The sequence below is a fragment of the Aotus nancymaae genome, unplaced genomic scaffold (assembly GCF_030222135.1).
Source record: "Aotus nancymaae isolate 86718 unplaced genomic scaffold, 86718_ANA_hifiasm-v0.15.2.pri h1tg000006l, whole genome shotgun sequence".
NCBI lineage: Eukaryota > Metazoa > Chordata > Mammalia > Primates > Aotidae > Aotus > Aotus nancymaae.
Genome location: NW_026988417.1, coordinates 1,060,751 through 1,088,697, shown reverse-complemented (window position 1 = coordinate 1,088,697; position 27,947 = coordinate 1,060,751). Strand labels below are relative to the sequence as shown.

The following is a 27,947-nucleotide window of genomic DNA, read 5'->3' as shown; positions in this document are numbered from 1 at the left end:
AAGAATGAAATTATGGAAAGTCAGTGAAAGGGACAGAGGACCAGGAGGATGTCACTTGGAGAGGAAGATGGCATGTGTGGAGAAGCTGCCACGGTTACTGCACTGTGAGCGCCAGTCTCTAGGCCCCCGGGTCGAGCGGTTGAGGTCACTTCGCAGAGGGCATCTGCCAGCGCTTGTACTCGTCACATCCACGCGATTCCTGCTACTCGTGATTTTGAAACATACTTATCTGTAGGTGATTTGCAGATTAAAATCAAATCTTTGACATCTGGAAATTATAGACAGGAGTTTTAATATTGTAGCTATCAAGCCTGACAATATGGGAGCGTTAACAGATGCTTTCAGCCACAGAACTCCATCCGAACAGCTGTCGCACGTCTGTATCTAGCAGCAGTAAAGGAAGCATTCGCTCATGTGACGTGAGAGCGTCTGCCCTCTGTGATAGGTGTTCTGCACTGAAGAACCTGATGATTCTGGAATGGGTCATTTTTGTCTGAAATCATCTTCTTTATTTATGATGTAAAATTCAGCCATAGTGGTCAAATATGAAGATGGAGACCATTTGTTAGTCAGAAGTTGGAACTTCAATATGTAAAACACGCCGGGAATCCCAACACTTTGGGAGGCCGAGGTCAGGAGTTTGAGACCAGCCTGGCCAACGTTGTGAAACCTCATCTCTACTGAAAATAGCAAAAATTAGCTGGGTTCAGTAGTGCACCCCTGTAATCCCAACTACTTGGGAGGTTGAGGCTGGAGAATTGCTTGAACCTGGGAAGCACAGGTTGCAGTGGGCCAAGATCACACCATTGCACTCCAGCCGGGGCCATAGGGCGAGACTCCATCTCAAATACATATGTGTGTGTGTGTATGTGTGTGTGTGTGTGTGTGTGTGTGTGTATGGAAAATGCCTATGGAAATGTAACAGGTGCATGAGTAGCTCAGAAGTAAACTGCACTGTGTGAAAATGACCACATGTCTGACAAATTCAGTGTTGTTGGAATGGATCTGACAGGGTTGTGACTGGGTCTTAACAATAACTTCAGAGTGTTTGACAGAAACACAAAATGAGACAGAACCCTAGAAGTATCACGGGAGCAATCAGCTTTGCACAATTCTGAAGCCATGCAAAGTCTGTGCAAGCGGCAAGCAGAAGATGAAATCAGCGTTGACAGCCGAGACTCCAATCCTGTGTAAGCCTGGCACCCCATAAGCCTGGCACCCCAAGGAAAGTATGCGGTAGCCAGTACAGTCTGTGTCTATTTCAAGACAGTAAAGTAGGGCTGGCATTCCTAGCCAGAGAACCCCGCCTCCCGCCTACTTGGGGTGGCTGAGTCAGCCTTCGTGACGGGAAGAGCGCTCTTTCGCAGCGCCCCTTTCCCGTGTCTGACAGCGAATCGCCGGCAGCACGCCTTTATAGCTGCGTGGGGAGAGCTCTGTGGACCCAGCGCTGCGGTGCCCCCGTTCCGCTTGCGCCGTCGGGCCTAGGGGCCTCGATTGGTCAGCACCAGCATTGATCTTCTCCGCTAAGGCCTTCGGTCACGCTGTGAGGTTTAATTGTGTATGCCCGTTACGGTACCATTGTGGAGCACACACCCCCCTTTAAAAACTAAATCCAAAAAGAAAATATTAGCTTATGATTTTCCTGGGGATTGTGCAAACAATCTTGACTTTTAGAAGTCTAACGTAACTTATGATGCGGGGACCTCAGCTCTCACCAGGTTCGCCCTCTGCTGGCCTTTCCGCACTGCTCCTCCAGCCACACTGGCTCTCCCTGCGCTAAAGCCCCACAATGCAGTGCTGCCGTGGACGGCTAATACTCATTTAGATTTCCCCCTGTTTTCCTCTCTTCCCTCCTCCTCACTGCCTCCCAAACCTCCGTGCTTCTATCAGGAACTATTTTTCCTACCTACAGGGAATTCCTTTATTATTTATTTTAGTGCTGGGCTGTTAGTGACAAATTCTCAGTTTTTGTCTGAAAAAAATGCCTCTTTTTCTTGAAGCTCATTTTCATAGACTTTAGAATTCTTTGTTGAAAATAAATGCACCTTAGCACTTGGAAAACTGCAGCTCTGGCTCATGGCTGACTCTCTGCCACATGAGTGCTGGGGCTGGAGGAATGGCTGTCCGTGTTCTCCTGCCCAGGCCTCCCTGAGGTCTGTGCATCTGTGCTGTGATGTCATTTGTTAGTTTTGTAGACTTCTTGGCTGTTCTGTCTCCACTTCATCTCCTGGACCGTTCTGGGGTCTCTGTCATGTGTAGAATGACTCAGTTCCCTTCACCCAGAAGGCAGCGGGGCAGATCGATCTGTGACAGCTTCTTCAGTTGCTCCCACTTTTGGTCCATGGAGCCCTTGGTCTTGTTTTTGAGGCATCTGTGTATTTATAATACACCTTAGATAACAGTGACAGTCCTCACTCCATGTGCACCCACATGGGCCACGCTCTGCTGGGGACACTTTTCCTGTATTGTGTCACTTGGTGCTTGCCATGGCCAGAGGTGAGGGGGTACCGTTTCTGCTTCTGTTGTATACACGGGGAGACCGAGGTGCGGAGGAATTAGGTGAAGAACCAGGGTTGCAAGTGAAAGGTGTTCAGAGCTGGATTTAGGCTGGACTCTGAGCTCCTGACCCCTGACCCCTTGGATACACTGCCTGTGCCTTTGCAGTTTGGTGTGTATGGGGGGTGCTACGCAGGAACTCCAACCCCATCCGAGCCAGAGCAGGTCTCCCCTCTGCTGGGTCTCAGTCCCTCGTACAGAGGAGCTCACCTCCGTGATGCTCTGCTTGGCCTCTGCCTGTAGGGGCCTGGGAGTGGGTTCTGGAGTAGATTCCAGGACCTGTTCACCTGCACTTGCCCTGGGTGTTGGCACTGGTGCCTTAATCCTGATCTAAGCCAGTCTATACTCTGTCTTCCGGAATTCCTCAGAGGCTGGTCGATTCAAGATATCATTTCCTGTTTTCTACCACAAATTGAGTATTTTTTCCTAAATTTAATTTTTCTGTCATTTCAGTGAGATTTGGGGAGCCACAGGTGGTCGGTGGAGGGGCTCAGATGACTGTCTTGACCCTCTACGCGCTCACCGTCCTGAACCACAGAATGGGAGGAGGCACAAGGCTCTTCCTACATCTTGTCATTCCGGTGTTTGTCCCTAATAGTTTTGGTTTTGGGGTTTGTTTATTTTTTTGAGATGGAGTCTTGCTCTGTCGCCCATACTGGAGTGCAGTGGTGTGATCTCGATCACTGCAACCTCTACCTCCCAGGTTCAAGCGATTCTCCTGCCTCAGCCTCCCGAGTAGCTAGGATTACAGGCACCTGCCATCATGCCCAGGTAATTTTTGTATTTTTGATAGAGACAGGGTTTCACCATGTTGGCCAGGCTGGTCTTGAACTCCTCACCAGGATTTCACCATGTTGGCCAGGCTGGTCTTGAACTCCTCACCAGGATTTCACCATGTTGGCCAGGCTGGTCTTGAACTCCTCACCAGGATTTCACCATGTTGGCCAGGCTGGTCTTGAACTCCTCACCAGGATTTCACCATGTTGGCCAGGCTGGTCTTGAACTCCTCACCAGGGTTTCACCATGTTGGCCAGGCTGGTCTTGAACTCCTCACCAGGGTTTCACCATGTTGGCCAGGCTGGTCTTGAACTCCTCACCAGGATTTCACCATGTTGGCCAGGCTGGTCTTGAACTCCTCACCAGGGTTTCACCATGTTGGCCAGGCTGGTCTTGAACTCCTCACCAGGATTTCACCATGTTGGCCAGGCTGGTCTTGAACTCCTCACCTCAAGCGATCTACCCACCTTGGTCTCCCAAAATGCTGGGATTACAGGCGCTAGCCCCTTTTCTTTGGACTGCTTGAGATTCTGGCTCACGGCAGCTCCATGCCTAGGACAGCTGTCGCTGGGTGTTTTGTGCTAATGTGGTCCTGGTTGGGGAAAGTGAGGGAGGCCAGGGGTGTGAGGAGGTGAGGCAGGGCATGCTGTAGGCACTTTAGGAGGAAGTTGGGAGTGTCTGCATGAGGGCTCATAACCAGACACTGTTTCTTAAACCTGCGTCCTTTCTTAAGTTCTTACACTTGCTTTTTAAATAACTCAGCATGTACTTGTGACTACATAGTGGTAAGTTACACTTGTCAGCTTACCATCATCCTGATTTTAGTATGTCACCGCTGTGCAGGAGGCTGGGCTGGAGGCCTTCACTCACGGCGACCTTCTGCCCTCACCAAGAGCCTTTTGAGGAGCGAGCGCGTCTTTGTCGTACCCCAGAGGGGCTCGGCAGCTACCAGGCCGCTCTGCCTCCCAGCCCTCACCACTGCCCAGCCCAGCCCTCAGAGGGATGCAGCCAGGATGAGGGGCTGTCCCTGGCAGGGCCCCTGAGAGGCCATTCACAATGGACTGAGTCGTCTACAGCTAGTTCTAGGTCTTGAAGTACGGTTTTTAACTGGTGGCCGGAAGCATTTATTAGACGCCAGAAATGTAGAGTGATTTCTTTCTCTTTCAGACTGACTCAGATATCCAGGCATTGTTCATGAGCATAGACAGTCTGTGTAGGAAGTACTCCAGGGAGACCTCGAAGGTGAGTGTGGGAGGGGCGGCTTGGTTCTGTGGTGGGCCAGCTGCACTGCCCCAAGACCACGTGTTTCACATGTTCTGGAGGCAAGTTCCTTTGAAGATATTTCGTCAGCAATATTTTCTGCCAAAATGCTTGTGGCTTGCACGTTTACTTTCCTGATGGTGATACATTTACATACAAAAGGTTTTGGTTTTGACAGAGTCCATTTGATCTATTTTACTGTCATTTGCGCTTTTGGTGTCCATTGAGACAAAGTGGTCTCGGTCAGCTCTGGGGTCCTTTGGGAAAGACAGCCCCTCCCCATATTCACACCTTAGAATCTCAGGCTTGGGAGTCCTCCTCACAGGTCAGGGCTCTCTGGGTTCGGGGAAGCAGGTTTCTTCTTGACGCTGTCCTTTCCTGACAGTTGCCCGGGCCTTCTGCTGGCCAGGCCCGCGATTCCCGCTGAGCCCCATGTGGCAGTGTTGGCTCCATGGTCCCCATGCTGGCAGCTCTGCCAGCTGCTGTGCCGGTCCTCATGGCTGTGGCTTGTCCATCCTCTACCTGTTTCTTCCTGACCCTCTTCCCAGTCAGCACGCACCTGCATGCCAAGCCTCCCCACGCCAGCTTCTGATGCAGGTCACTGTCCTCTGTGCCCACCCACATGCTGAGCGGCACTTCGGGCCTCCTTGGATGTCACTGGACAGTCTGGGGGGAAGCTGCCAGGAGAGGAAGGGGTCTTTCCCCTGGCCCCCACCCTGCGCTTCCTTTCCTTCTTCTGTGAAGAGTACAGATCCCACCGTTGGCCACCTCCCATCTGCCTTGTGGGGAAAGAGGCCTAGTCGGGGCAGCCAGGAGCTGACGCAGGAGGCTGAGGAAGGACCCCAGCATGTCACTCTCCTTCCCAGGCTTGTGCCTTCGGGTTGTCGTCAGCCAGATCACCAGGACTATCCTCTCTCTCCTCTGGGAGGCTGTCCTCCTGCAGCAAGACTCCTTGGTTACGAAACAGCCTGAATCACCCACAGTATCTCAGACTGTCCCAAGGCTGTTCTTACGTAGCCTGAATCACCCACAGTATCTCAGACTGTCGCAGGGCTGTTCTTACGTAGCCTGAATCCCCCACAGTATCTCAGGCTGTCCTGGGGCTGTTCCCATCTCAAGTCATGCCCAGCCATATCCTCCCGGGAGGTGCTCAGAGGCTCAACACATGGAAGCCGAGCAGCAGCTGGAGATGCCAGAGAACACTGGGCCAGCACAGCAAGGCACGCAGACCAGGACGCTGGAATCCGGAGCCCAGCCAGAGTCCCGTGGAAACACCATCCAGGACGCACCTCGCCTGCCCACCTTGCTCCGTCCCAGCAGGACCCTCATTCAAGACAAGTCCCCTTGGGGCCAGAAGTCACTGAGTTCATAAAACACATACGTTATCACAGGCTCATGCTCCGGTGTAGTTTTGCCAAGTGCAGTGGCCTTCCCAGAGCAGCCTCCACAGAGGCCAGGCGCTGTCTCGGGAGAGAAGACCCAGCTGACCAGACCAGCCCCTCCAGCCACCATGTCTGCTCTGCCTCTCAGCCCTTAGGCCTGGACGGTGGAGATGGCTGGCTCCAACCTGGGCAGCACAGTCTCTGCCCAGCAACCTCACAGCCCCACTGTTTGTCAGTCACACTGCAGAGTTGGGTGCCACAAGCACAAGGTGGAATTTTCCAGCAGCTACGTGACATGTGATACTGTTAATATTTATGCTCTTGTATCAATATAACATAAATATTGTAATATTTGTTACAATATGTTAACATATAATAGATTTATTGTTATTTTTAAATGAATAAATACATTTAAATCTGTCTCAGTCTTAATTTCTAGTAGGGTAAAAATCGACAGATAAAACCCACATAAGCAAAGCTCTTTGGGGTCCTCAGTGATTTTTAAAAGTGCAAAACTGGCCCAAGACCGAAACTCTGAGCCCCAAGGCCCAGGCCCTGGAACCCGCCCTGGGACAGTGTCAACAAACCACCTCAGCACCGACCTGCCCCAGTCCCCTCCCTAGTCTAGTTGGTAGCGATTAAACATCTTCCTCTTCCCGATAACCCCTCTAAGATCCGTCCTGTCCACCCAGCCTCTGCCCTCCCACAGGCTTTGTCAGCACTGAGCCTGCAGCCCCTGGTCCTGGCGTGGTCAGGAGCTCATGCTGACGAACGCAGGCACAGGCCATTCGAGGAGGAGAGCTGGTGGCGAACCGAAGAGTGAGAAGCGTGCTCTGGACCGGGCAGCTGCCTCTCCTGGCCTCTCGGCACAAATGCCTCACGAGAGGCCGTGTGAGTGACCTGCGCTCTCACCCACTGCCTTCACTCTCAGGCCTTCGCTGCCCGCCGGTTGACGGGATGTGGGCAAAGCACGCGTGATCACCGGACAGCTCTTCCCTGGGGCCCTGGGCCGACCTGGCCCAGCACAGCCTCCGTGACCATCCCAGCCCTGGAGTTTTGCAGTAATTTCATTGACCTGTTTCTCTGGCTCAGTTCAAGAGGCATATTCTCTGCAAGATAAATACTCACTGTTCCTTTTAAACTGTTTTATTATTTTAAAATTTATCCGCTTCTGAGGCCACACACAGTGTCTCAAGTCTCTGGGGCCCAACACTGGTCAGAGTTCAGACAAACCCCAGAGGCAGCGCGAGGCCGCAGGCCTGTGTGGCTCCCCTAGCACAGCCCACAACACACGGACATCAGCTGCCCCCCAAGCTCATGAGAGGCTCCCCAGCTCCGCACGCAGTAGAACTCATCCCATCTGCTGCTCAGGTGCCCTTAGAGCCCTTCCCTGCAGCCCAGTCCTTGCTGCAGCCATGCCTGCCGTGCCAAATCAGGGCCAGCCAGACTGACTGTCGTCTCACCAAGGCCCTTCTCTAAGAACAGCCAGACTGGGCACCCCCTACAGTCCGGACCAGGCGCATCTGCCTGCAGGTCCCTCCGCGAGCGTGAGAAGCTGAGGAGCAGAGGCCCTCGCCTGCAGGGTGGAATGTTCCCACTGAGGGTGCTTGGGAGAAGCTTCACAACACGCACAATTGAGCGGAGCCTTGAGGGCACGTGCAGGTGCCTCCGACAGGCAGCAGGACTTGAGAAGCATCGGCACAGGTGGCAAAGGTGCCCCGGCTGTGGCCAGTGATGTGCATGAGAACCCGTCAGGGCGGCCGGGAGAGTTTGTCCACTCCTCTTCATAGCCCATGGGGCAGCATCCAGGACTGGCTTCCCTCCTTGGTGGACAGACAGTCCCCTGTTGAGTAGGGGAGATTTCAAGAGCTCCGAGTCACTCCGAGGACGCAGCAGCCAGGAGACCCTAAGACTGTTGTCCCTGCTGTCCTGGAGAAGGGCTCCTGTGCAGCCCTGTCCTCTGGAGACGGCCTCTCATGGAGGAGGATGGGAACAGGCCAGCGTGTGCCGGGCCTGCCTTTCCACAGAAGGGAAGAAGCCTGCCCTGTGTTTGCGCCGGGCGTGAGCAGTGGGCAGACGCAGGCCCCTCCGTCATGCTTGTTACCATCGCAGGCAGGTGGTGGGGTGCAGTGCAGTAGGGGATGGAGCTGTAGGATGCTGGCGTTCAGCCCCCGTGTAGCCACAGTCAGCCCTGTGGTCTGTCGGCCTTTCCAGAGGGAAGGTACCGTTGTCTGAACAGTTGGCTTGTATGGAGTAGCTCGCTCTTCCTCTGAGTAAATCACAGGCCTCTCTTTCTTCCTTATGTTGGTACTCTCAGAAACCCAGTTCAAGCTGTCTAGACAGCAGGCATGGAATCTGGGGCTCCTGTAACCGGGAAGACCAGGGAGGGTGCCGGTGTCAGGCATGGCTGGCTCTGGGAGTGCAGGCGGGCCCACTAGGCATGTGCCGGCTCTGCAGGTCGCGCTTGGCCTCTTTCTGTGTGCTGGCTCTTTCCACCCGCTCCCGACATTGGTCCAGCACTGTTTGGTCAGGAGGCCATTCCTTAAACCAGTTGCCATTATCAGAGGGACAGCACCCTGTGGTTGGCCCGGCGGGAGCACCACTCACAACTCAAACAGAGCAGGTTGCTGGAGAGACTTTCCTGTTGTGCCCGGTAAGCCTCGCCTGTGTTTGCCCTTGGCCCTGCCTGCTGGCACTCACGCTTTTTCTGCCCACCTGTGTGGGGCATCTGCCCTGGGCAGGCAGTGGTCCTGGGCATCTGTGGGGGCAGGACACACGTGAAACAAGCACTGTGAGCTGTCTTGACGTTCCCTCCAGCCTCATCCCCCAACAGAATTTCAGCCACAGAAACCATGCACCGGTCAGCAGCTGAAACGTACGATCTTTTCAGATATCAGAATTTCAAGAAAATCACAGGAAGAGATTGTTAGCCTTCTACAGAGAAAAGGTAAGTCAAGTCGATTCATTGCCACTTGAATTCTTTTGACCTTTAGATTTAAATGTCAGACTTGTTAATTAACACCTCGTTCTCAAAGGGGACAGGCTGCTGCTAGACGCAGTATCTGTTTCCCTGTGTTTCCAGCTATGTGGATGTCGTCACAGTCGCCTTCTGACCATCAGCCTGTTTGCCCAACCCTTGTCTGTAGTTCACCAAGTGGCCCCTTGGGTGCGGCACCCATGGGCCTCCCCGCTTGGCCACCCTTTCCCCCTCAGCCACTGGGGGCACCGTTGGGGCCTTTGGAGCTTGGGAGGCAGCTTAAAGGCTTCTCTGCTCAACCGTCTCATTTTTAAAAATAAGTCCTTTTCAAAAAACTTTGAAGGTTATGTAGTAGGTAAAGTAAGGAACCCGGCTTTAAAGACAAGGGACCCTGGGGTCGCTTCCCCGAGTCCGGAAGCCAGCTTGTGACCCTGATGGCTCCTGTCTGTGTGTGAACATTCTATGTACACCCAGACCTGGAGGGGACAGGTCACCCCTGCCTGGCTTGCCAACTGGTGACCCCCTTCCATCTCGTCACCCCCACCCTGTCTTGTCACCTTGCCCTGTCACCCCCATCTCACCCCTTACCCCATCCTGCCACCTCATCCTGTTACCCGCTCCCTGTCCTGTCACCCAACCCCATTCTGTCACCACTCACCCCATCTTGCTATCCCCACCCTGTCCTGTCACCTCATCCCATCCTGTCACCCCTCACCTCATCTTGTCACCCCTACCCTGTCCTGTCACCCTGTATCAGTCTGTTTTCACACTGCTCTAAAGAACTACCTGAGATTGGGTAATTTATGAAGGAGAGAGGTTGAATTGACTCACAGTTCCACATGGCTGGGAAGGCCTCAGGAAACATGCAGTCATGGCAGAAGGCAAAGGGGAAGCATGTCTTACATAGCAGCTGGAGAGAGGCAGGGGGAACTGCCAAACACTGAAACCATCAGATCTCGTGAGAACTCACTATCACAAGAACAGCATGGGGGAAGCTGCCCCCATGGTCAGTCGCTTCCCACCAGGCCCCTCCCTTGACACATGGGGATTGCAATTCAACATGAAGTTTGGGTGGGGCGCAGAGCCAGACCGCATCACCCCACCCCGGCCCCTCCCACCCCGGCCCCTCCCACATCTCCTGTCCTGCCACATTTCAACACAGTTGTATCTTCCCAGCGGTCCCTCAGAGTTTTAACTCACTTGAGCATAAACTCAGAAGTCCAAGTCCAAAGTCTCATCTGAGTCAAGGCAAGTTCCTTCCACCTCTGAGCCTGTAGAATAAAAAACAAGTTAGTTACTTCCAAGATACTATGGGGGTACAGGCATTGGGTAAATGTTCCCATTCCGGATGCGAGAAGTTGACCAAAACAAAGGGGCTAGAGGCTTCATGCAAGTCCAAAACCCAGCAGGGCAGCCATTAAATCTTAAATGTCCAAAATAATCTCCTTTTACCCAGTGTCTCACATCCAGGACATGCTGATGCCAGTGGCGGGGGCTCCCAAGGCCTTGGGCAGCTCCCCTCTGGCTTTGCACGGTACAGCCCCAGTGGCTGCTTTCTGGGCTGTGGTTGAGTGCCTGCAGCTTTTCTAGGCACACAGTGCAACCTGTCAGTAGATTTACCATTCTGGGATCTGGAGGACAGTGGTGCCCTTCTCACGGCTTCACTAGGCAGTGCTGCAGTGGGGACTCTGTGTGGGAGCAACCACCCCACATTTCCCTTCTGCACTGCCCTAGCAGAGGTGCTCCATGAGGACTCTGCCTCTGCAGCAGACTCCTGCCTGGACAACCCGGCATTTCCATACATCCTCTGAAATCTAGGTGGAGGTTCCCAAACCTCAACTCTTGTCTTCTGCACACATGCAGACCCAACACCACATGGAAGCTGCCAGTGCTTGGGGCTTGCACTCTCTGAAGCAGCAACTCAGTTGTACCTTGGACCCTTTTAGTTACGGCTGGAGCTAGAGCAGTTGGGATGCAGGGCACCGTGCCCTGAGGCTGCACAAGAGTTGGGCAGTGGGCCTTGGCCTGGCCCATAAAACTACTTTTTTCTCTCTGGGCCTATGATGGGGACGGGGGCTGCTCTGAAGAGCTCTCACATGTCCTGGAGACATTTTCCCCACTGTCTTGCTGATTAACGTTTGGCTCCTTGTTACTTATGCACATGTCTTCAGGTGGCTTGACTTTCTCCCCAGGAAATGGTTTTCCTTGCTCCTGCGTGGTCATGCTGCAATGTTTTCAGACTTTTACGTTCTGCTTCTCTTTTAAATGTAAGTTCCAATTTCAGGTCATCTCTTCGTGAATGTATATGACTATATGCTTTCAGAAAAAGCCAGGTCACCTCTTGAATGCTTTGCTCCTTAGAAATTTCTTCTGCCAGATACCCTAAATCACCCCTCAAGTCACAGATCTCAAAGGTAAGGGCAAAATGCCTCCAGTCTCTCTGCTAAAGCATAGCAAGAATGAGCTTTGCTCCAGTTCCCAGTGAACTCCTCATCTGAGACCTCCTCAGCCTGCACTTCGCCATCCATGTCACTGTGAGCATTTTGGTCAAACCCGTTCAACAAGTCTCTAGGAAGTTCCAAACTTTCTCACACATTCTGTCTTCTTCTGAGCCCTCCACACTGTTCCAGCTTCTGCCCATTACCAGTTCCAAAGTTGCTTCCACATTTTTAGGTATCCTTTATGGCAGTGCCCAACTCTGCCGTTACCAATTCTCTATATTAGTCTATTTTCACACTGTTACAAAGCACTACCTGAGACTGGATGATTTATAAAGGAAAGGGGTTTAACTGACTCAGTTCCACATGGCTGGGAAGGCTTCAGGAAACTTAACAATCGTGGCAGAAGGCAAAGGGAGAGCAGTTAATGACTTATACAGCAGCAGGAGAGGGGATGGAAGGGAACTGCCAAACACTTTGAAACCATCAGATCTTGTGAGAACTCACTGTCATGAGAACAGCATGGGGGAACCACCCCCATGATCCAATCACCCCTCAGATTCTTCCCTTGAAACATGGGGTTACAATTTGAGATGAGATTTGGGTAGGGACACGGCCAAACCATATTGTACCCCCACTGCATCCTGTCACTCCACCCCCATTCTGTTGCCCCGTTACCCCATCCTATCACCCCCTCCCCTCTCCTGTCACACTCACCCTGTCCTGTTAGCCTCTTCCCTGTCCTGTCACCCCCCCTTTTCCTGTTACCCCCACCTCATCCTTTCACTCCCACCCCATCCTCACCCCACCCCATCCTCTCACACCCACCCAATCCTCACACCCACTCCATCCTCTCACACCCACCCCATCCTCTCACCACCACCCCGTCCTCTCACACCCACCCAATCCTCACACCCACTCCATCCTCTCACACCCACCCCATCCTCTCACCGCCACCCCGTCCTCTCACACCCACCCAATCCTGTCACCCCCACCTCATCCTCACCCCCACCCCATCCTCTCACACCCACCCCATCCTGTCACCCCCACCTCATCCTCACCCCCACCCCATCCTCTCACTGCCACCCCATCCTCTCACCCCCACCCAATCCTCACACCCACTCCATCCTCTCACACCCACCCCATCCTGTCACCCCCACCCTATCCTCACCCCCACCCAATCCTCTCACCCCCAACCTATCCTCACCCCCACCCAATCCTGTCACCCCCACCGCATCCTCATCCCCACCCCATCCTCTCACTGCCACCCCATCCTCTCACACCCACCCAATCCTCACACCCACCCCATCCTGTCACCCCCACCTCATCCTCACCCCCACCCCATCCTCTCACTGCCACCCCATCCTCTCACACCCACCCAATCCTCACACCCACTCCATCCTCTCACACCCACCCCATCCTGTCACCCCCACCCTATCCTCACCCCCACCCAATCCTCTCACCCCCAACCTATCCTCACCCCCACCCAATCCTGTCACCCCCACCCCATCCTCACCCCCACCCCATCCTCTCACACCCACCCAATCCTCACACCCACTCCATCCTCTCACACCCACCCCATCCTCTCACCACCACCCCGTCCTCTCACACCCACCCAATCCTCACACCCACTCCATCCTCTCACACCTCATCCTCTCACACCCACCCCATCCTCACCCCCTCCCCATCCTCTCACCTCCACCCCATCCTCTCACCCCCACCCCATCCTCTCACCCCCACCCCATCCTCTCACCCCCACCCCATCCTCTCACCCCCACCCCTGTCCTGCCACCCCCATGCCATCCTCTCTCCTCCACCCCTCCAGGTCACCACAGCCCCATCGTACTCCTCGACAGCCACGTAATATCCTGCCTGGAGACTTCTTGCAGGGCCAGCCTGGGCTAAGCTTTTGTCACATTTTGTGTATGTTACCTCCTAATCCTCCCAGCAAACCTCGAGGATGGTCATGAGCCATAATTGCAGACAGAACAGTGGGATCCCCGAATCTAGTCACTCCCTTGGGGTCTGGCAGCTGCCACACACAGGGCCAAGTTCCAGCCTGACAGCCGAGGCTGGCAGTGACGGACTGTGGAAGGTACTTGTGTCTGACTTCGAGGCTGGGTACTCCCCAGACAGGGCTGACACTGATTTCGCGTCGTGCCGGCTCGTGGAGGGCGCTGCACTGAAACTCGTCTCCTGGGGCTTGGCCTTGACTTAGCTCTGCATGGCCCCCAAGGCCAGTTTCCTAAGTACCTGATGGACGGGCCTCACGGCAGGTTTACTCCTAAACAGCGTGCGGGTGACTCCTTGCAGAGTAGCCTACACTCAGATTCACGGTTTAAGAAGTGTAGAGGGTCGCCATCTGCTAACAAGGTTGTGTGATTCTGTTTAGATTTCTAGGTTGGAAGAATCCCTTAGGAAGTCACTACTGCACATAGAACAGCTACAAAGGTAAGGCCCCGCCTCCCCCGGTGAGCGCAGGCGAGGCAGCCGCCGCCGTGTGCACTGGCTGTCTGGCTGTCCAAGATCGGGAAGGAAAGATGACTGCAGATGCAGAGAGAAGACTCGTTCATTCACTGGAAACTTGTGTCAGAGCGAAAATGCTGTCGGAAAACTGAAGGAAAGAAGGGAGACAGAAGAGAAAAAGTGAAAAAGACGTGAATGGTTCCCCTCGGGGCAGTGGGAAGGGCCTGGGAGCACAGCAGGCACCCCAGCCTCCCCAGAGTGACCCCGCACAGCCAGGGTGGCCCTGCAGCAAGGGACCTCGGGAAGCCACCCGCAGCCTGGCGGCCTGCTTTCTGCAGGAGTCAAAGTGTCTGTGAAAGGCACGACTTTGTGGCATGTTCTGTGTGTGAAGGCGCTGCTGTGAAAGGGTGATGCAGCTTAGGAAGAGACATCCGGAGTTGCTAGGATTAAGCAAAAGCATTAGCTCTCAGTGTCTAGAGAATCGAGGCATTCGAAACCCTCCCCGTGCGTGGTACTCACCCGTGCCTCTGCCGTATTGCGTCTGCTCTGAGCGCACTTGTATTGCATTCAGCGTCTCTGGAATTTGGAATCAGGAACAGGCCAAAGTTCGGTTAACACAGTGCGGCACAGATGCGGTGCGTCAGGTCTGGCGACACTTTGGATTTTATGAGCTGTGCTTTGCGTAGTCACTAGTCCCCGTTTGGTGGCTGCACACTAACTTGGAGGTCGAGGAGTCAGTGGCCGTGTGGGTGCTTCTGTCTCCCACCTGCTGTGTGTGCAGGGGCAGGTGAGCCTCCAGCGTGTGGGCAGGTGCCCGCCTCCCTGCTGTGTCAGGCAGCTGAGCGTGGCATGGCCTCACCGGGGCCATGGGGCCTGAGGGAAGCTGGGGATGCCAGTCACACTGGCTGGTGGCCTGCTCCTGATACGAGGTTCTGATTGCCTCTGGCAAAAAGGGGCTTCTTTCCCCTGTCATTATTTTGGGTTCTGAGAGTCGCCATGGACTTGTCTTGTGAAAGGTGTGTTTCAGGTGTCAGCAAACTCCAGGCCAAATCCAGCCTGCAGTGTGTTCGCTTTCCTTCCCTTTTCTTTTCTTTTCTTTTTTTTTTTTTTTTGAGATGGAGTTTCGCTCTTGTTACCCAGACTGGAGTGCAATGGCGCGATCTCGGCTCACCGCAACCTCCGCCTTCTGGGTTCAGGCAATTCTCCTGCCTCATCCTCCTGAGTAGCTGGGATTACAGGCATGCGCCACCACGCCCAGCTAATTTTTTGTATTTTTAGTTGAGATGGGGTTTCACCATGTTGACCTGGATGGTCTCGATCTCTTGACCTCGTGATCCACCCACCTCAGCCTCCCAAAGTGCTGGGATTATGGTCGTGAGCCACCGTGCCCAGCCTCTTTTCTTTTTTTTTTTGAGACAGGGTTTTGCTCTGTCACTCAGGCTGGAGTGCAGGCATGATATCGGCTCACTGCAGCCTCAACCTCCCAAGGCTCAGGTGATTCTCCTGCCTCCGCCTCCCACGTAGCTGGGACCACAGGCACACACCACCACACCCAGCTAATTTATTTTCTTTTTTGTGGAGATGGGGTCTCACTATGTTACCCATGCTAGCCTTGGACTCCTGATCTCAAGTGATCTTCCCACCTCAGTGTTCCAAAGTGCTGCGATGAAGGATGTGGGCCACAGTACCCGGCCACGTGTAGTTCTGTGTACCCCCAGGCTGGGCGTGGCTTTTACATTTTTAAGCGATTGTAGACACGTCGCAACAGAGACCTTACGTGGACAGCAAAGCCCCTGCAGTTACTAGCTAGCCCTTTGCAGAAACATCTGCAAACCCCTTTAAAGATCACAAGAGAAAAGACAGACACTTAGAATGCAGTGAAGGGCGGAATTACTTTCAGTTTTTCCTTCTTGGTGTATAATTTTCTTTCTTTCTGTGGATTCCTGTTTTTCATTAATTCTGTAAAATTCCTGGCCGTGATCTTTTCAGGTAGTACCCTCTGCGTTCCCTGCCACAGCCTGCAGCTCCCGCCCTCCATGTCAATGTCCCGCTGTGATTCCGCCATCTTAGACCACCTGAACACTTGCTGGCTTGCTTCTTCCAGCTCCCTGATTTCCAGGTTAAGCCAGTGAACCCCACTGAGTTTGTTTTGTTTTTGAGATGGACTGTCACTCTGTCACCCAGGCTGGGGAGTGTAGTGACGCCATCTCAGCTCACTGCAGCCTCTGCCCCTCTGGGTTCAGGCGATTCTCCTGCCTCAGCCTGCCACGTAGCTGGGATTACAGGTGCACACCACCACGCCTGGCTAATTTTTGTATTTTTAGTAGAGACGGGGTTTCTCCATGTTGACCAGGCTGGTCTGGAACTCCTGACCTCAGGTGATCAGCCCGCCTCGGCTTCCCACAGTGCTGAGATTACAGGCGAGAGCCACCGCGCCCGACCCCCATTGAGTTTTTGTTCTGACCATTCCAGTTAACATTTCTAGAACATTCCTGCTCATTTCACCATTTGGAAAATAGTCCTTGCTTGCTGCTGCATCTGCGTCTTTCCTGCAGTCATTTCCCAGGCCTCTTACTTCCCCTACCTAACACCCTCGGGAATCCAGGTCGGCCCTCCCTCTTTCCTTCCACTCTCACGCAAGGAGTGTACTTCTGTGACCTCTGCCGAGCTTGCGCAGGTCAGTCCCACTTTCTGCATACCTGCTATCGCCTGCGTTTTCCTGCAGAGAGGGCTCCCATGTGCTCTGCCAGCCCAGCTGACCCACCCCGGAACACTGCGCCCCGCCCGCCTTGCCAGCCCCGCCGGGGTGGTGCTCCTTCTGCCCGCGTTTGTCGTCGTCTTGTTCTCATTGTCGTCTTCCTCACGCAAAACAAAGTGTATTTTAGAGTAGCTGGAAGCAGGAGCAAGGGCCCTTCAGAGGAGCCAGGCCACAGCCCTGCCAGACGCAGAGACTCAGTCCCTTACACCCACCACAGCCCTGCCAGACGCAGAGACTCAGTCCCTTACACCCACCACAGCCCTGCCAGACGCAGAGACTCAGTCCCTTACACCCACCACAGCCCTGCCAGACGCAGAGACTCAGTCCCTTACACCCACCACAGCCCTGTCAGACGCAGAGACTCAGGTGCTTCCACCCACCATGGTCCACCTCGCAGCAGCCAGTCTTCTCTGAGCACCAGCCGCATCAGCGCTCTTCTGGGCGCTGGCAATTCGGAGTAAGCCGAGCAAGCCAAGTGCCCATCCTCTGGGAGGTTCTGTTTGGGGGAGAGGAGGTAGAAAGTGAACCTGTAGATCAGGCTGGGACACAGGCTGCCGGGGTAGGTGACTCTGGGCGAGGAGATTGAGGGGCAGTGCCGGGGCGGGCTCTAGGAGGTGATTGCAGAGCAGAGGCCCACGTGGTTCAGCTGCTGCACAGCTGCCTGTTTCTAGCTAGTTTCGTCCCAGTTGCTGAGGGCAGACTGTTCATATCTCAGAAGCCCAGCCAGCATAGACGGGCACTCGGTGCCAGGAGACAGCCCCCCTCCTCATCTGCAGTCCTGTACCTCAGTGTGTCTGCGGAAACAGACACGCTCCCCAAGTCTTGCACGTGTATCTCAGCATGTCCACCAGGCCCCATGAGGCGGAGAGGACCCAGGGGTGGCAGCCTTCTGTGGCCGGAGTCACAGGACACAGCAGGCCATCTCTGCTACTGGCCATCATGGAGATCAGCCAGGGCTGCTAGACAGGAAAACATGACCAAGTAACTTGTCCGTATTTATCTTGCTGGCCTGTTTTTCTTTACTTTCTTTTTTCTTTCCCTTCGCTTTCCCCTTTTTCTTTTTTGAGATGGGTTCTTGCTGTGTCGCCCAAGCAGGAGTGCAGTCGTATGATCACGGCTCGCTGCACCCTTCAACTCCTGGGCTCAGGCAATCCTCCCAGCCCTGCCTCCAAAAGTGCTGGGACGATGGACGTGAGGCACCATACCTGGCCTCTTACTGGCCTCGAAAAGCTGGTGCATTACTGGCTCCTGTTGTCGGGTCTTCATTTCATACCCTTACACCAGCAGTGGCCGTCTGCTGAGTGACGATTGCAGTTGCAACAGCCAGTGATGTAAATGGCCGCGAGTGTTGATTTCACTTCGCTTCAGCGCTGGGGAGAGCGGGGCCTCACAGGACGCTTTGGGAACTGTTGAACTCACGTGAAATGCCCTTTGCAAACCCAATAAGAACATTGCACTGATTCAGAGCCTTCTTACACGTTCAGTTGGAGTGACTTACGGGGCAGTCAGTTTTTATGGTTTAATTCAATACCTTTTCTCCATCTATTTAGTGTGAGATCGTCGCAACAAACAGCTTTCGGCACAATAAAAAATTCAGTTTCAAGTAAGTAAAATAATGCCAGAAAGAGAAACAAATAAAGAGATGCAGGTTGCTGAATCACAGTGTGCACTGACGTCAGGATGTCTGTCGTCACCCTTCCAGCAGGACCACAGGGACGCCCGCTGCTGCTGCCTCGCTCGTCAAAGCCCGACAGGTGTGTGGGCCGGGTGGGAGGCGCCGGGGCCTGCAGAAATCACAGCACCCGCGGTTCTTTTCTGTGCACGCTTCTGCATCTCCTCCCATCCCAACCCCATCCCCTCTGCAAGCCCCCAGGTTTTTCTAATCCAGACGGCTGACTGGAGTCCAGCTCGCTTTGGTCCTTACTTCCTGTCCCGGTGAGGCTGAGGTCCCAAACCACGCGTGTGATCCCGGCTGGCCAATCAGAGCACTCCATCCCTGCAGCCACAGTGATTGGTCTGGGAAGGATCATGTGACCTAGTGTTCTGAGTGCCCCCAGCTAAGCTGGGGTCCCAGTGACCCAGCAGCTGGCAGCCCTGCCCTAACAGGAAATGAAGGGGGCTGACGTAGTGCCTTTCATGGGACCTTTTTCACCTGGTGGATGGCCTGAACCCCAGTTACCAAACCCATGGCCGGGGGCCCCTCCCACAGGAAGCTTGTCTATACTGACAGATGCCCGTGGCTTGTGTCTGCCCTGTGTCCAGGCCATGCCTGCCTGGCCATCGCTCTGGCACAGGGAGCCCAACCTCACGTTCCCTCCAGTGTCCCAGCAAAAACCCAGCCTGGGGTCGCTCCTGGCTCTTGAGATGGAAGCACAAATTTAGTCCACCCCTGTGTTAGGAAACACATTCAGATATGTTACTTACAGGTCCCTGACAGGGAAGGCACCATGCGTGGGGAGGACAGTGCTCTGTCCACAGGTAGCAAGAGGCAGGAATGAAGGGTCAGGCAGAGAGGGGTGGCCCCATGGGCCAGCAACACTTTACTGGGGCCCAGGGCGTCATCCAGGCAGGTTTCCCATGGGGAGCTTTAATTGGTGGCTTTAAAGCAGGCAGACGCAAGCTCCATTGGGTCCCACTGTGACTGAGAGGGTGTCACTGTGCATACCTGCATGGTCCATGCAGGGCGAGGGGTCAGCGGGGCCAGCCAAGTGGGTTGTGTCCAGTCTCCCACAGGGAGGTGGCCACGAGGAGGCAGTGGGGGACACCAAGTGTCTGGATGGACCGTGATGAGGCACTGGGAGCAGGTGGAGAACTGGAACCGGTTGAAGGTGACTGAGCCCTGCTTCTGCTCTGAGAAAGTTAAACCTGGCCAGGCGCAGTGGCTCACGCCTGTAATCCCAGCACTTTGGGAGGCCGAGGCGGGTGGATCACCTGAGGTCAGGAGTTTGCGACCATCCTGGTCAACATGGTAAAACTCCATCTCTACTAAAAATACAAAATTAGCTGGGCTTGATGGCCACTGCCTATAATCCCAGCTACTCGGGAGGCTGAGGCACGAGAATATAATCTCAGCTACTCAGGTGGCTGAGGCACGAGAATCGCTTGAACCCGGGAGGCGGAGGTTGCAGTGAGCCAAGATCGTGCCATTGCACTCTGGCCTGGGCAACAGAGTGAGACTTTGTCTCAAAAAAAAAAAGATAAAAAGTTAAACTTGTATTCAAAATGGATGCGGAGGCCACCTAAAATGATAAAAATTCACTCCAGCCAGGCTGAAGTAATGGGAGTCATCCCTGGGCCTCTCGCTGGAGCCGTTGGTAAAGAAAGAGTGAGTCTGTTTCTGCAGAGACCACGAGCCGTAAGGATAGCAGGGCCGGGGAGGGCCGGCTCAAAATGAATCAGATGAGGTCTTCCCGTCTCCCTTTGGCAAATGCAGGAACTCACGCATATTGCGCATGCGTGGTGTGGTATGTGTGGCCAGGCAGGGAGTGATAACAGAAGTCAGTTTGGTATCCTACTCTCAGGAGGTCCTAGTCCTGCAGGCTCCAGGCAGGTGCTGGCAGAGAGAAGAGAAGGGGTGGTCTGGAGGGAGAAGCCGAGTGTGCAGAGGCACAGGAGAGGCACGCCAGGGAGACCTCAGCCAGCGCGGGCCGGCCAGCGGCCTCTGTGTCCTGGAGTGGCTGCTTCCCAGTACGGATGGCGGGTGGCCCTGAAGAGGGAGGGAAAGGACAGTGATCAGATGCCTGCTTGACTAAGCTCTGACTGCGGCACGAAGCTAGAGCAAGTTTAGACACTTAGGCGTCGTCTTGTCGTGTGTGTTTACACTGGTGGTGTTAAAGGTAAGTCCTGGGCTCACTCAAAGCGTTTCAATGTGTTTAACAGAGTGGAGTCGATGGACGTCGATCTCTCTCCTTCTCCGATTAGAAAGGTAAGTGTGTTTCTCCTGCTGTGTCCCTCATTGCCCGTACACTCCATATGTGGCATTTGCCACTTTCCTCAGCACTGAAAAACGTAGCCACCCGTGCAGCAGTAGACAGCCTTCGTCCTTTCTCACAGAGTTTGGATCCGCGTTGTGTGCCGGCCCCAGCGGGCGAGAGGGTTGGGCTGTGGGCATAAGCTGGGTCCTGAAAGACCGTTATGAGAATGCTCCTGTTCTCCCTGAATAGCTGGGACCACAGTGGCATCTGGAAACACAAAAGTAAATGCAGAGCGTGGCAGGGTCCCACACAGGTCCTGTGTTGTCCCCGTGCAGGGCCCATGTTGATCTCATATTAGTCCCAGGTTGATCCTGTATTGATCCCATGTTGATCCTGTGCTGGTCCCATGTCGGTCCTGTGTTGATCACACGTTGGTCCCATGTTGGTCCTGTGTTGATCTTGTGCTGGTCCCATGTTAACTCTGTTGATCCTGTGCTGGTCCCATGCTGGTCCTGTGTTGATCACATGCTGGTCCCATGTTGATCCTATGTTGATCCTGTGCTGGTCATATGTTAATTCTGTGTTGATCCTGTGCTGGTCCCATGCTGGTCCCTGTTGGTCCCCATTGGTGTTAAGGAGAAATGGCAGCAAAGCTAGTGGCCCTGTGCTTTACCTGCCTTCACTTGCTGTCTCGAGAAGTGACAAACAGTGTTGAAGGAGGCAACAGTAAACTTTGTCGGCCCAGGAAAAGAAATGGGCCAGAAAAGCTGAGGACTCTGGGAAACAGAAAGCAACCACTTCAAGTTGGAAAGGAGCAAGACCAGGGGAAACCTGACCAGAACGCAGGGAGACTCCCGGCCCGGCTCTCCAGGCATCTGTGCGGCGGGCAGAGCTCAGCGCCAGATGTACTACGTCAGCCACACACCAGGCATCTCGGCAGCGGGAGAGAGGAGGTGGTTTGGGAAGGACCCAGGGCAGAGTGAGCTGCACCCGTGGGAGGGCTCAGGGCATGGGAAGCCTGTGGGGCAGGAGGGGCCAAGGAGAAAGGGCAGGAAAACCGAGTAGGTTCTAAAGGCAGGAGTGTCTGTGTGCCACAGTGCCCGGTATTGGCTTATTTGATGTATGTGTTGCTTAGGGTTGTGTGACATAGTGTGACTCATTGGCAAGCCCTGTTCTCAGCCCTTTATAAACATGAATGCAGTCGTCCTAGCAGCCCTGTGAAGTGAGTGATCACACCCGTTTCCAGGGAGATCACCCGGAGCCAGATGATGGAGGAACCTGGAGTCCAGGGTCAGAAGGCAGAACTGCGCTCAGTAGGGAATAGAGAGCCGTCACAGCGTTGGTGAAGGAGAAACTGCCGTTCTCTGGCAGTTGGGTCAAACGCATGTGTCCTCTCCCGCCCGGCTCACTTCCCCCCGCTCATGGCCACGCCCACACCCACCGGCAACACGGGAGCTGTGCTTCCAGAGATGCACACTGCCTCGTGAGTGCCCCTCCTCCCTAGGCAACTGGCCCACACCGAGGACAGGGTGTGAGGTAGGGAGGTGCAGGAGGCTGAAGGCAGGCTGATCGCCTAAGCCCAAGAGTTTGAGACCAGCCTGGGTGACACGGCAAGACCCCATCTCCACAAAAAATTAGCTGGGCATGGTGGTGTGCACCTGTAGTCTCAGCTACTGAGAAGCTGAGGTGGGAGGATCACCACCCAGAGGTTGAGGCTGCAGTGAGCTGTGATTGCCCCACTGCACTCCAGCCTGGGCAAGAGAGTGAAACCCTGTCAGAAAAAAAGAAGAGGTTATGAGTTAATGAGGGAAAACCAGTTCATACAGTGTGAATTTGTGTCCCTGCCGAATCTCGTGTTGAATTAGAATCCCCAGTGCTGGAGGTGGGGCCTGGCAGCCGATCTTTGGATCATGGGGGCAGATCCCTCATGGCTGGTGCTGTCTTTGCTGTGGTGGGTGAGTTCCCACACCGCCCCCAGCCACTTGCTTGCTTCCACCTGATTGTAGCCTCCTGAGGCCTCCCCAGAAAAAGATGCCACCATGCTTCCTGTACAGCCTCAGAAGCATGAGCCAGTTAAACCTCTTCTCTTCATGAATTACAGTCTCTGGTATTTATAGCAGTGCAAGAATGGCCTAATATGCCAGTCAAATAGAAAACTGGCTTAAAGGAGAATCCAAAGAGCAAACATGCGCTTAAGCAGCCAGGACTGCAGATGGGAGCACGCTGACGGGAACACAGCTCCTCCCACACGGCAGGAACCAGTGTCTGCGCCCAGCCAGGTCCACCATGGCGCATGGACAAGACAGGCTTGCACCACTCTCTCCTGCAACTCAGAGCTGTCAGGCAGCACCCGGGCGGGGAGAGGCGCCAGCACTCCAACACTCCGTGGAGGAGCTGTTCTCTAAATGGAGCGGCAAATGGAACATAGTTCAACGGGGCGGTGATGTCAAGGGGATTCTTAGGATGACTTTAATGTTGCAGACATCATAGCAGGTGGGAAGGATCCAGAAATGATGGCATAGCAGCACTCCAGGCAGGTGAGAGGAGGTACCTGGAGCCTGTCCCGATGAGGCAGGAGCATGTCTGATGTTCACAGGGTGGCAGGCAGAGGCTGAAGGTACAGTGACAAACCTCCCGACTTCACAAGATTCTGTCTTGGTGGGGGTAGGAATGAGGTCATGAGCTTCAGGTGGATGGGGAATGTGCCCAGTGGACAGCTCTGTGAGAAAGCTGGCCCACAGGCAGTACAGAGGGCCATACCAAGCGGGGGGGCGCTCCGTCCTTCCAAAGTTAGAGTCTTGCCAGCGAGCAGGAGCAGAGGACTGGCAGGGTGGGGCCAAGGGCGTGGCAGAGAGTGCCCCTGGAGCAGGGCACTCCTGTGCTGGTAGAGAGGACACGAGGACACAGGGGTTTCCAGGGTATATTGGAAGGGCCTGTGGATTAAAGGATCTGTGGGGTGGCTGTGCCAGGGGCAGGAGCCAGGAGGATGTGCAGTAGAGGTCTTGATGGGGCACAGTTGATGACAGCAGAGCCTGGGGACCCGCAGGGTGAGGCAAAGAGCCTGTGAACAGGAGATGCCAGCAGTGAGTGGAGAGCCGGAGGAGTGAGCCCAGGGAGGGGCGGCCACTAGAAATAGCTCCCTGTGCGGTGGCTCGGGCCTGTAATCCCAGCACTTTGGGAGGCCAGGGAGGGTAGATCATGAGGTCAGGAGATCGAGACCATCCTGGCTAACACGGTGAAACCCCGTCTCTACTAAAAATACAACAAAAAGGTTAGCTGGGCGTGATGGCACACACCTGTAGTCCCAGCTATTCGGGAGGCTGAGGCAAGAGAATCCTTAATCCGGGAGGCAGAGGTTGCAGTGAGCGGAGATTGTGCCACTGCAGTCCAGCCTGGGCCACAGAGCGAGACTCCATCTCAAAAACAAAAAAAGAAAGAAAGAAAGCACCTTGCCACGCCCATAGGTCATACTGAGAGGCAAGAGGGGCTCAGAGCAGAGCAGCCTCCCTCACCAGTCTCAGAACCGGGGCTGGCAGCTCTGGGCTCACAGGTTCCTGTGGGTTGAGGAGGGATGGTGGCAGCAGCAGCCTCGTGGTTGCTGGGCAGGGGGAAGGGTGGGCACAGAGCCGGGCCCAGCGCACACAGCTCCACGCAGCATTAGCTCCACCCTGTCCATCAGTATGTGGATTTCAAGGTGACAAAGTTATGCACCTAAGATGATTACTCAGGATTTCACATTCAGTAACATTCGCTTCTTTCTCCTGAAATTCCTAGTAGAGTCCTTTCTCCATTCACTGTTTTAGGCCCTGGTGGAACAGAGGCAATAAAACGGGTAATACCCACCACACCCCCTTACCACCAGCAGGCAGTCGGGAGATGAACACAGAATCGAGCCGGATGGAGCTTGTCAGAGGGCGATAAAGATGAGGGAGATGGAGTCTCGGGAACGTCTCCTAAATGAGCGCTGGGAGCTGGAATCTTGGAAGTGGCAGTGTTGGAGTCTTATCCTTGTTTTCTTGTTCATACTTAGCCCGAGATAGCAGCCGGCCCTGCGAGGATCTCCATGATTAGTCCACCTCAAGATGGACGCATGGGTAAGTAAAATTCCCGTAACCTTACCTCACACTGATGCACGTATCAGTTAAAATATATTCCCTGAAAGGTCATTTTAATCAAAGCTGTCAGAACTTACCCAAGTGGGTGTGGTCCTTCCACCAGGTCAGCTTGGGAGGCTACACAGTTACCAACATGGTGCAGCTTCTGAGTCCTTCCAGGGAGAAGCTCCTGATGACCGTGTTCAGAAGTCACAGGAGAAAACTGGCTCCTTTGCACTCTGTCCTCTTGGTTTTAAACAAAAATAGTGTCACTGGATTTGCTTCCTGGTCATTGGCTTTGAATTGCTGGTCTGTTTTCAAAGTGCACACCTCCATCACCACCTCCGCCTCAGTGGCACAGGCCATCTCCCCACACGCTGTCTCCTGCGTCTTCCCACGGGGCCAGGTCTAACAGCTTCTTTCTGTTCCATCCCACGGTTGACCTTGTCTAAGCCCCCTGTTCCCGGAGTGTGTGTCTTCCAGAGGTTCGCTATATTTCTGTGTAGACGTCCGTCCTCACTGGATGTTCCTCCTAGCATTCAATTCTAGAAGGCACAGGGAACACACCAGCTCTCTAAACACTTCCAGTATACGCTGAGTTACAAAGGGCCAGCTTGTTTCTGCCCAGCAGGCCGAGGGCTCCCTGGACACGCTCAGAACACCCACTGTGTCTGTTTCGTTTCCTCTCTGCCAATCTGAAAGGAAAGTCACTTTGATTGCATTTATGTGACTGTTAATGATTCCAAATGTTTTAAACTTACTCCTGTGTTTTCTCTATGAATTATCTGCTTTATTTCTTTGTTGCTTCTGTGGAAGTCCCTATGCGCAGGATATTAACCTTTTACCCGCTTTGCTTTGGAATTTCATATTTGACCTTTGAATTTTAGAGACAGTATTTTTATGTACTCAAATCGATTGTATTATCCTTTTTATTTCATAGGTTCTTATGCTTAGGGAGGGTTTTTTCACACACCACAACCTCCGTCTCCCAGGTTCAAGCGATTCTCCTGCCTCAGCCTCCCGAGTAGCTGGGATTACAGGTGTGTGCCACCACACCCGCCTAATTTTGTATTTTTAGCAGAGATGGGATTTAACCATGTTGGCCAGGCTGGTCTCGAACTCCCGACCATAAGTGATCTACCCGCTTTGCCACCCAAAGTGCTGGGATTACAAGCATGAGCCACTGCACCCAGCCAATCACTATCTTCTAATTGGGTGTTTTTTTAAACTTTTTCTAAGAGCAGTTTTAGGTTCACAGAAAAATTGAAAGGAAGGTACAGATTTCCCATATACCCCATGACTCCACACATGCACGCCCCCACCATCATCACATCCTCCACCAGAGCACTCCGTTTGTTAGAACTGATGGTCCTACGTCAACACCTCACTATCACCCAGAGCCCGTGGTTTACACTGGGGTTCACTCTGGGTGTTGTATGTTCTATGGGTTTGAACTAGTAGTGACATGTATCCCCGCCATTGTAGTAGCGTACGGAATAATGCCGCTGCCCTAAAAGTCCTCCATGCTCCCCCTGTCGTCCCTCCCCCACCTCCCGCCAACCCTGGGCAGCCACTGATCTTTTATTGTCCCCCAGTTTTTCCCTTTTCCGGAGCATCCTGGAGTTGGCATCCTGCAGAATGTAGCTTCTCAGCTTGGCTGCTTTCACTTAGCAATGCACACTTACGCTTCCTCCATCCTCCTCATGGTTTGTAGCTCATTTCTTTAGTCGCTGAATAATATTCCATGATCTGGATATATCACAGTTTATCCACTCACCTACTGAAGGGCACCTTGGTTGCTTCCAAGTGTGGGCAGTTAGGAATTAAGCTGCTGTAGGTGTCCATGTGCAAGGGTTTTGTGTACACACGTTTCCAGCTCCTTTGGGTAAATACTGAGGCATGTGAATGCTGGATCAGGTGAGAGGGTGTATAGTTTTGAAAGAAATTGCCAAACTGCCTTCCGAAGTGTCAGCAGCTTGTCCTATCCCCACCAGCAGCGAATGAGAATTCTTGTTGCTCCACATCCTCACCAGCATTTGTCAGTGTTCTGGATTTGGGGCGCTTTAGGTGTGTAGTGGTATCTTGCTTTTTTAATTTACATTTTGCTGATAACATGACTAGGAGCATCTTACGCTGATTTTTCATCTGCATATCTTCTTTGCTGAAGTGTCTGTTAAGGTATTCGGCCCATTTTGTAAGTGGGATGGTTATCTTCATGTTGAGTTTTAAGAGTCCTGTGTTTATTTTGGATATTTCTTTTTTTGTTGTCTTTTTTGTTTTTTTTTTTTTTATGAATTTATTTATCAGCTATGTATGCGTCTGAAAATATTTTCTTCCATTTTGTGGCTTGTTCTCTCATTCTCTTGACATTATCTTTCACAGAACAGAATTGTTCTAATTTTTAATGTTTACCTTCTGAACTATTTGGAGTTTATCTTGAGGTATGTTGTAAAATGAGCATACAACTTTTTTTTTAATAATTTATTTTGAAAATACTTCAAGCACACAGAAAAAATTGTAAGAATAGTACAAAAAAAAAAGTGTATGTTTCCCTTGCCCAGATTCCCCAACTGTTAACATTTTGTTAATTTGCTCCCTGACTGTCACCATTGGTATTTCTCTGAACCACTGAGCATGTTACCTATGTGGTACCCTAGCACCCCTAGAAAACCAAGAACACAGTTCTACAAAACCACCCACAGCTCAGGCCAGGCGTTCACACTGACACAGGTGTACCATCCCATCAGCTGTCGCCACAGAGTCTCTCTCCTCCTCTGGTCCAGAATCTCCAGGAAAGATGAGCTACATCCAGCTGTGACATCTCTTCAGTCTCCTCTAGACTGGAAGATTCCTTCTTACTTCTTCTTGTCCTCAATAGTTTTGAAGAATAATGGCCTCAAATTCTAAAGGGTGACCCATACTCTAGGTTGTCTGGTATTTCTTCAGGAGATCAGACCATCCTCTACTGGCAGGAATGCCCTACCTCCAGGGATATGTTCACCTTGGTCTCCTGACTCCTCCAGGGATATGTTCACCTTAGTCTCCTGATTCCTCCAGGGAGATGTTCACCTTGGTCTCCTGATTCCTCCAGGGAGATGTTCACCTTGGTCTCCTGATTCCACCAGGGAGATGTTCACCTTGGTCTCCTGATTCCTCCAGGGAGATGTTCACCTTGGTCTCCTGATTCCACCAGGGAGATGTTCACCTTGGTCTCCTGATTCCTCCAGGGAGATGTTCACCTTGGTCTCCTGATTCCTCCAGGGAGATGTTCACCTTGGTCTCCTGATTCCACCAGGGGGATGTTCACCTTGGTCTCCTGATTCCT

The 27,947-nt window shown here is 53.3% G+C and overlaps 1 protein-coding gene and 1 pseudogene across 6 annotated transcripts in view; both read left to right on the top strand.

Annotated features, from left to right (window-relative positions):
- Window positions 1–27,947, top strand: part of LOC105731852 (probable E3 SUMO-protein ligase RNF212) — a 56,391-nt gene that overhangs the window by 12,000 nt on the left and 16,444 nt on the right. For 3 of the 6 annotated variants that reach the window (XM_064365211.1, XM_064365196.1, XM_064365215.1), the window contains exons 3-9: window positions 4,501–4,575; window positions 8,866–8,922; window positions 13,783–13,841; window positions 18,165–18,217; window positions 18,317–18,368; window positions 20,494–20,539; window positions 24,559–24,622. In XM_064365211.1, coding sequence (XP_064221281.1) covers window positions 4,501–4,575; window positions 8,866–8,922; window positions 13,783–13,841; window positions 18,165–18,217; window positions 18,317–18,368; window positions 20,494–20,539; window positions 24,559–24,622 — 406 coding nt within the window. The remainder of the gene's footprint in view (window positions 1–4,500; window positions 4,576–8,865; window positions 8,923–13,782; window positions 13,842–18,164; window positions 18,218–18,316; window positions 18,369–20,493; window positions 20,540–24,558; window positions 24,623–27,947) is intronic. The other 3 variants (XM_064365214.1, XM_064365207.1, XM_064365199.1) reach the window with 2 other exon arrangements.
- Window positions 5,045–8,770, top strand: LOC105731850 (uncharacterized; annotated as a pseudogene).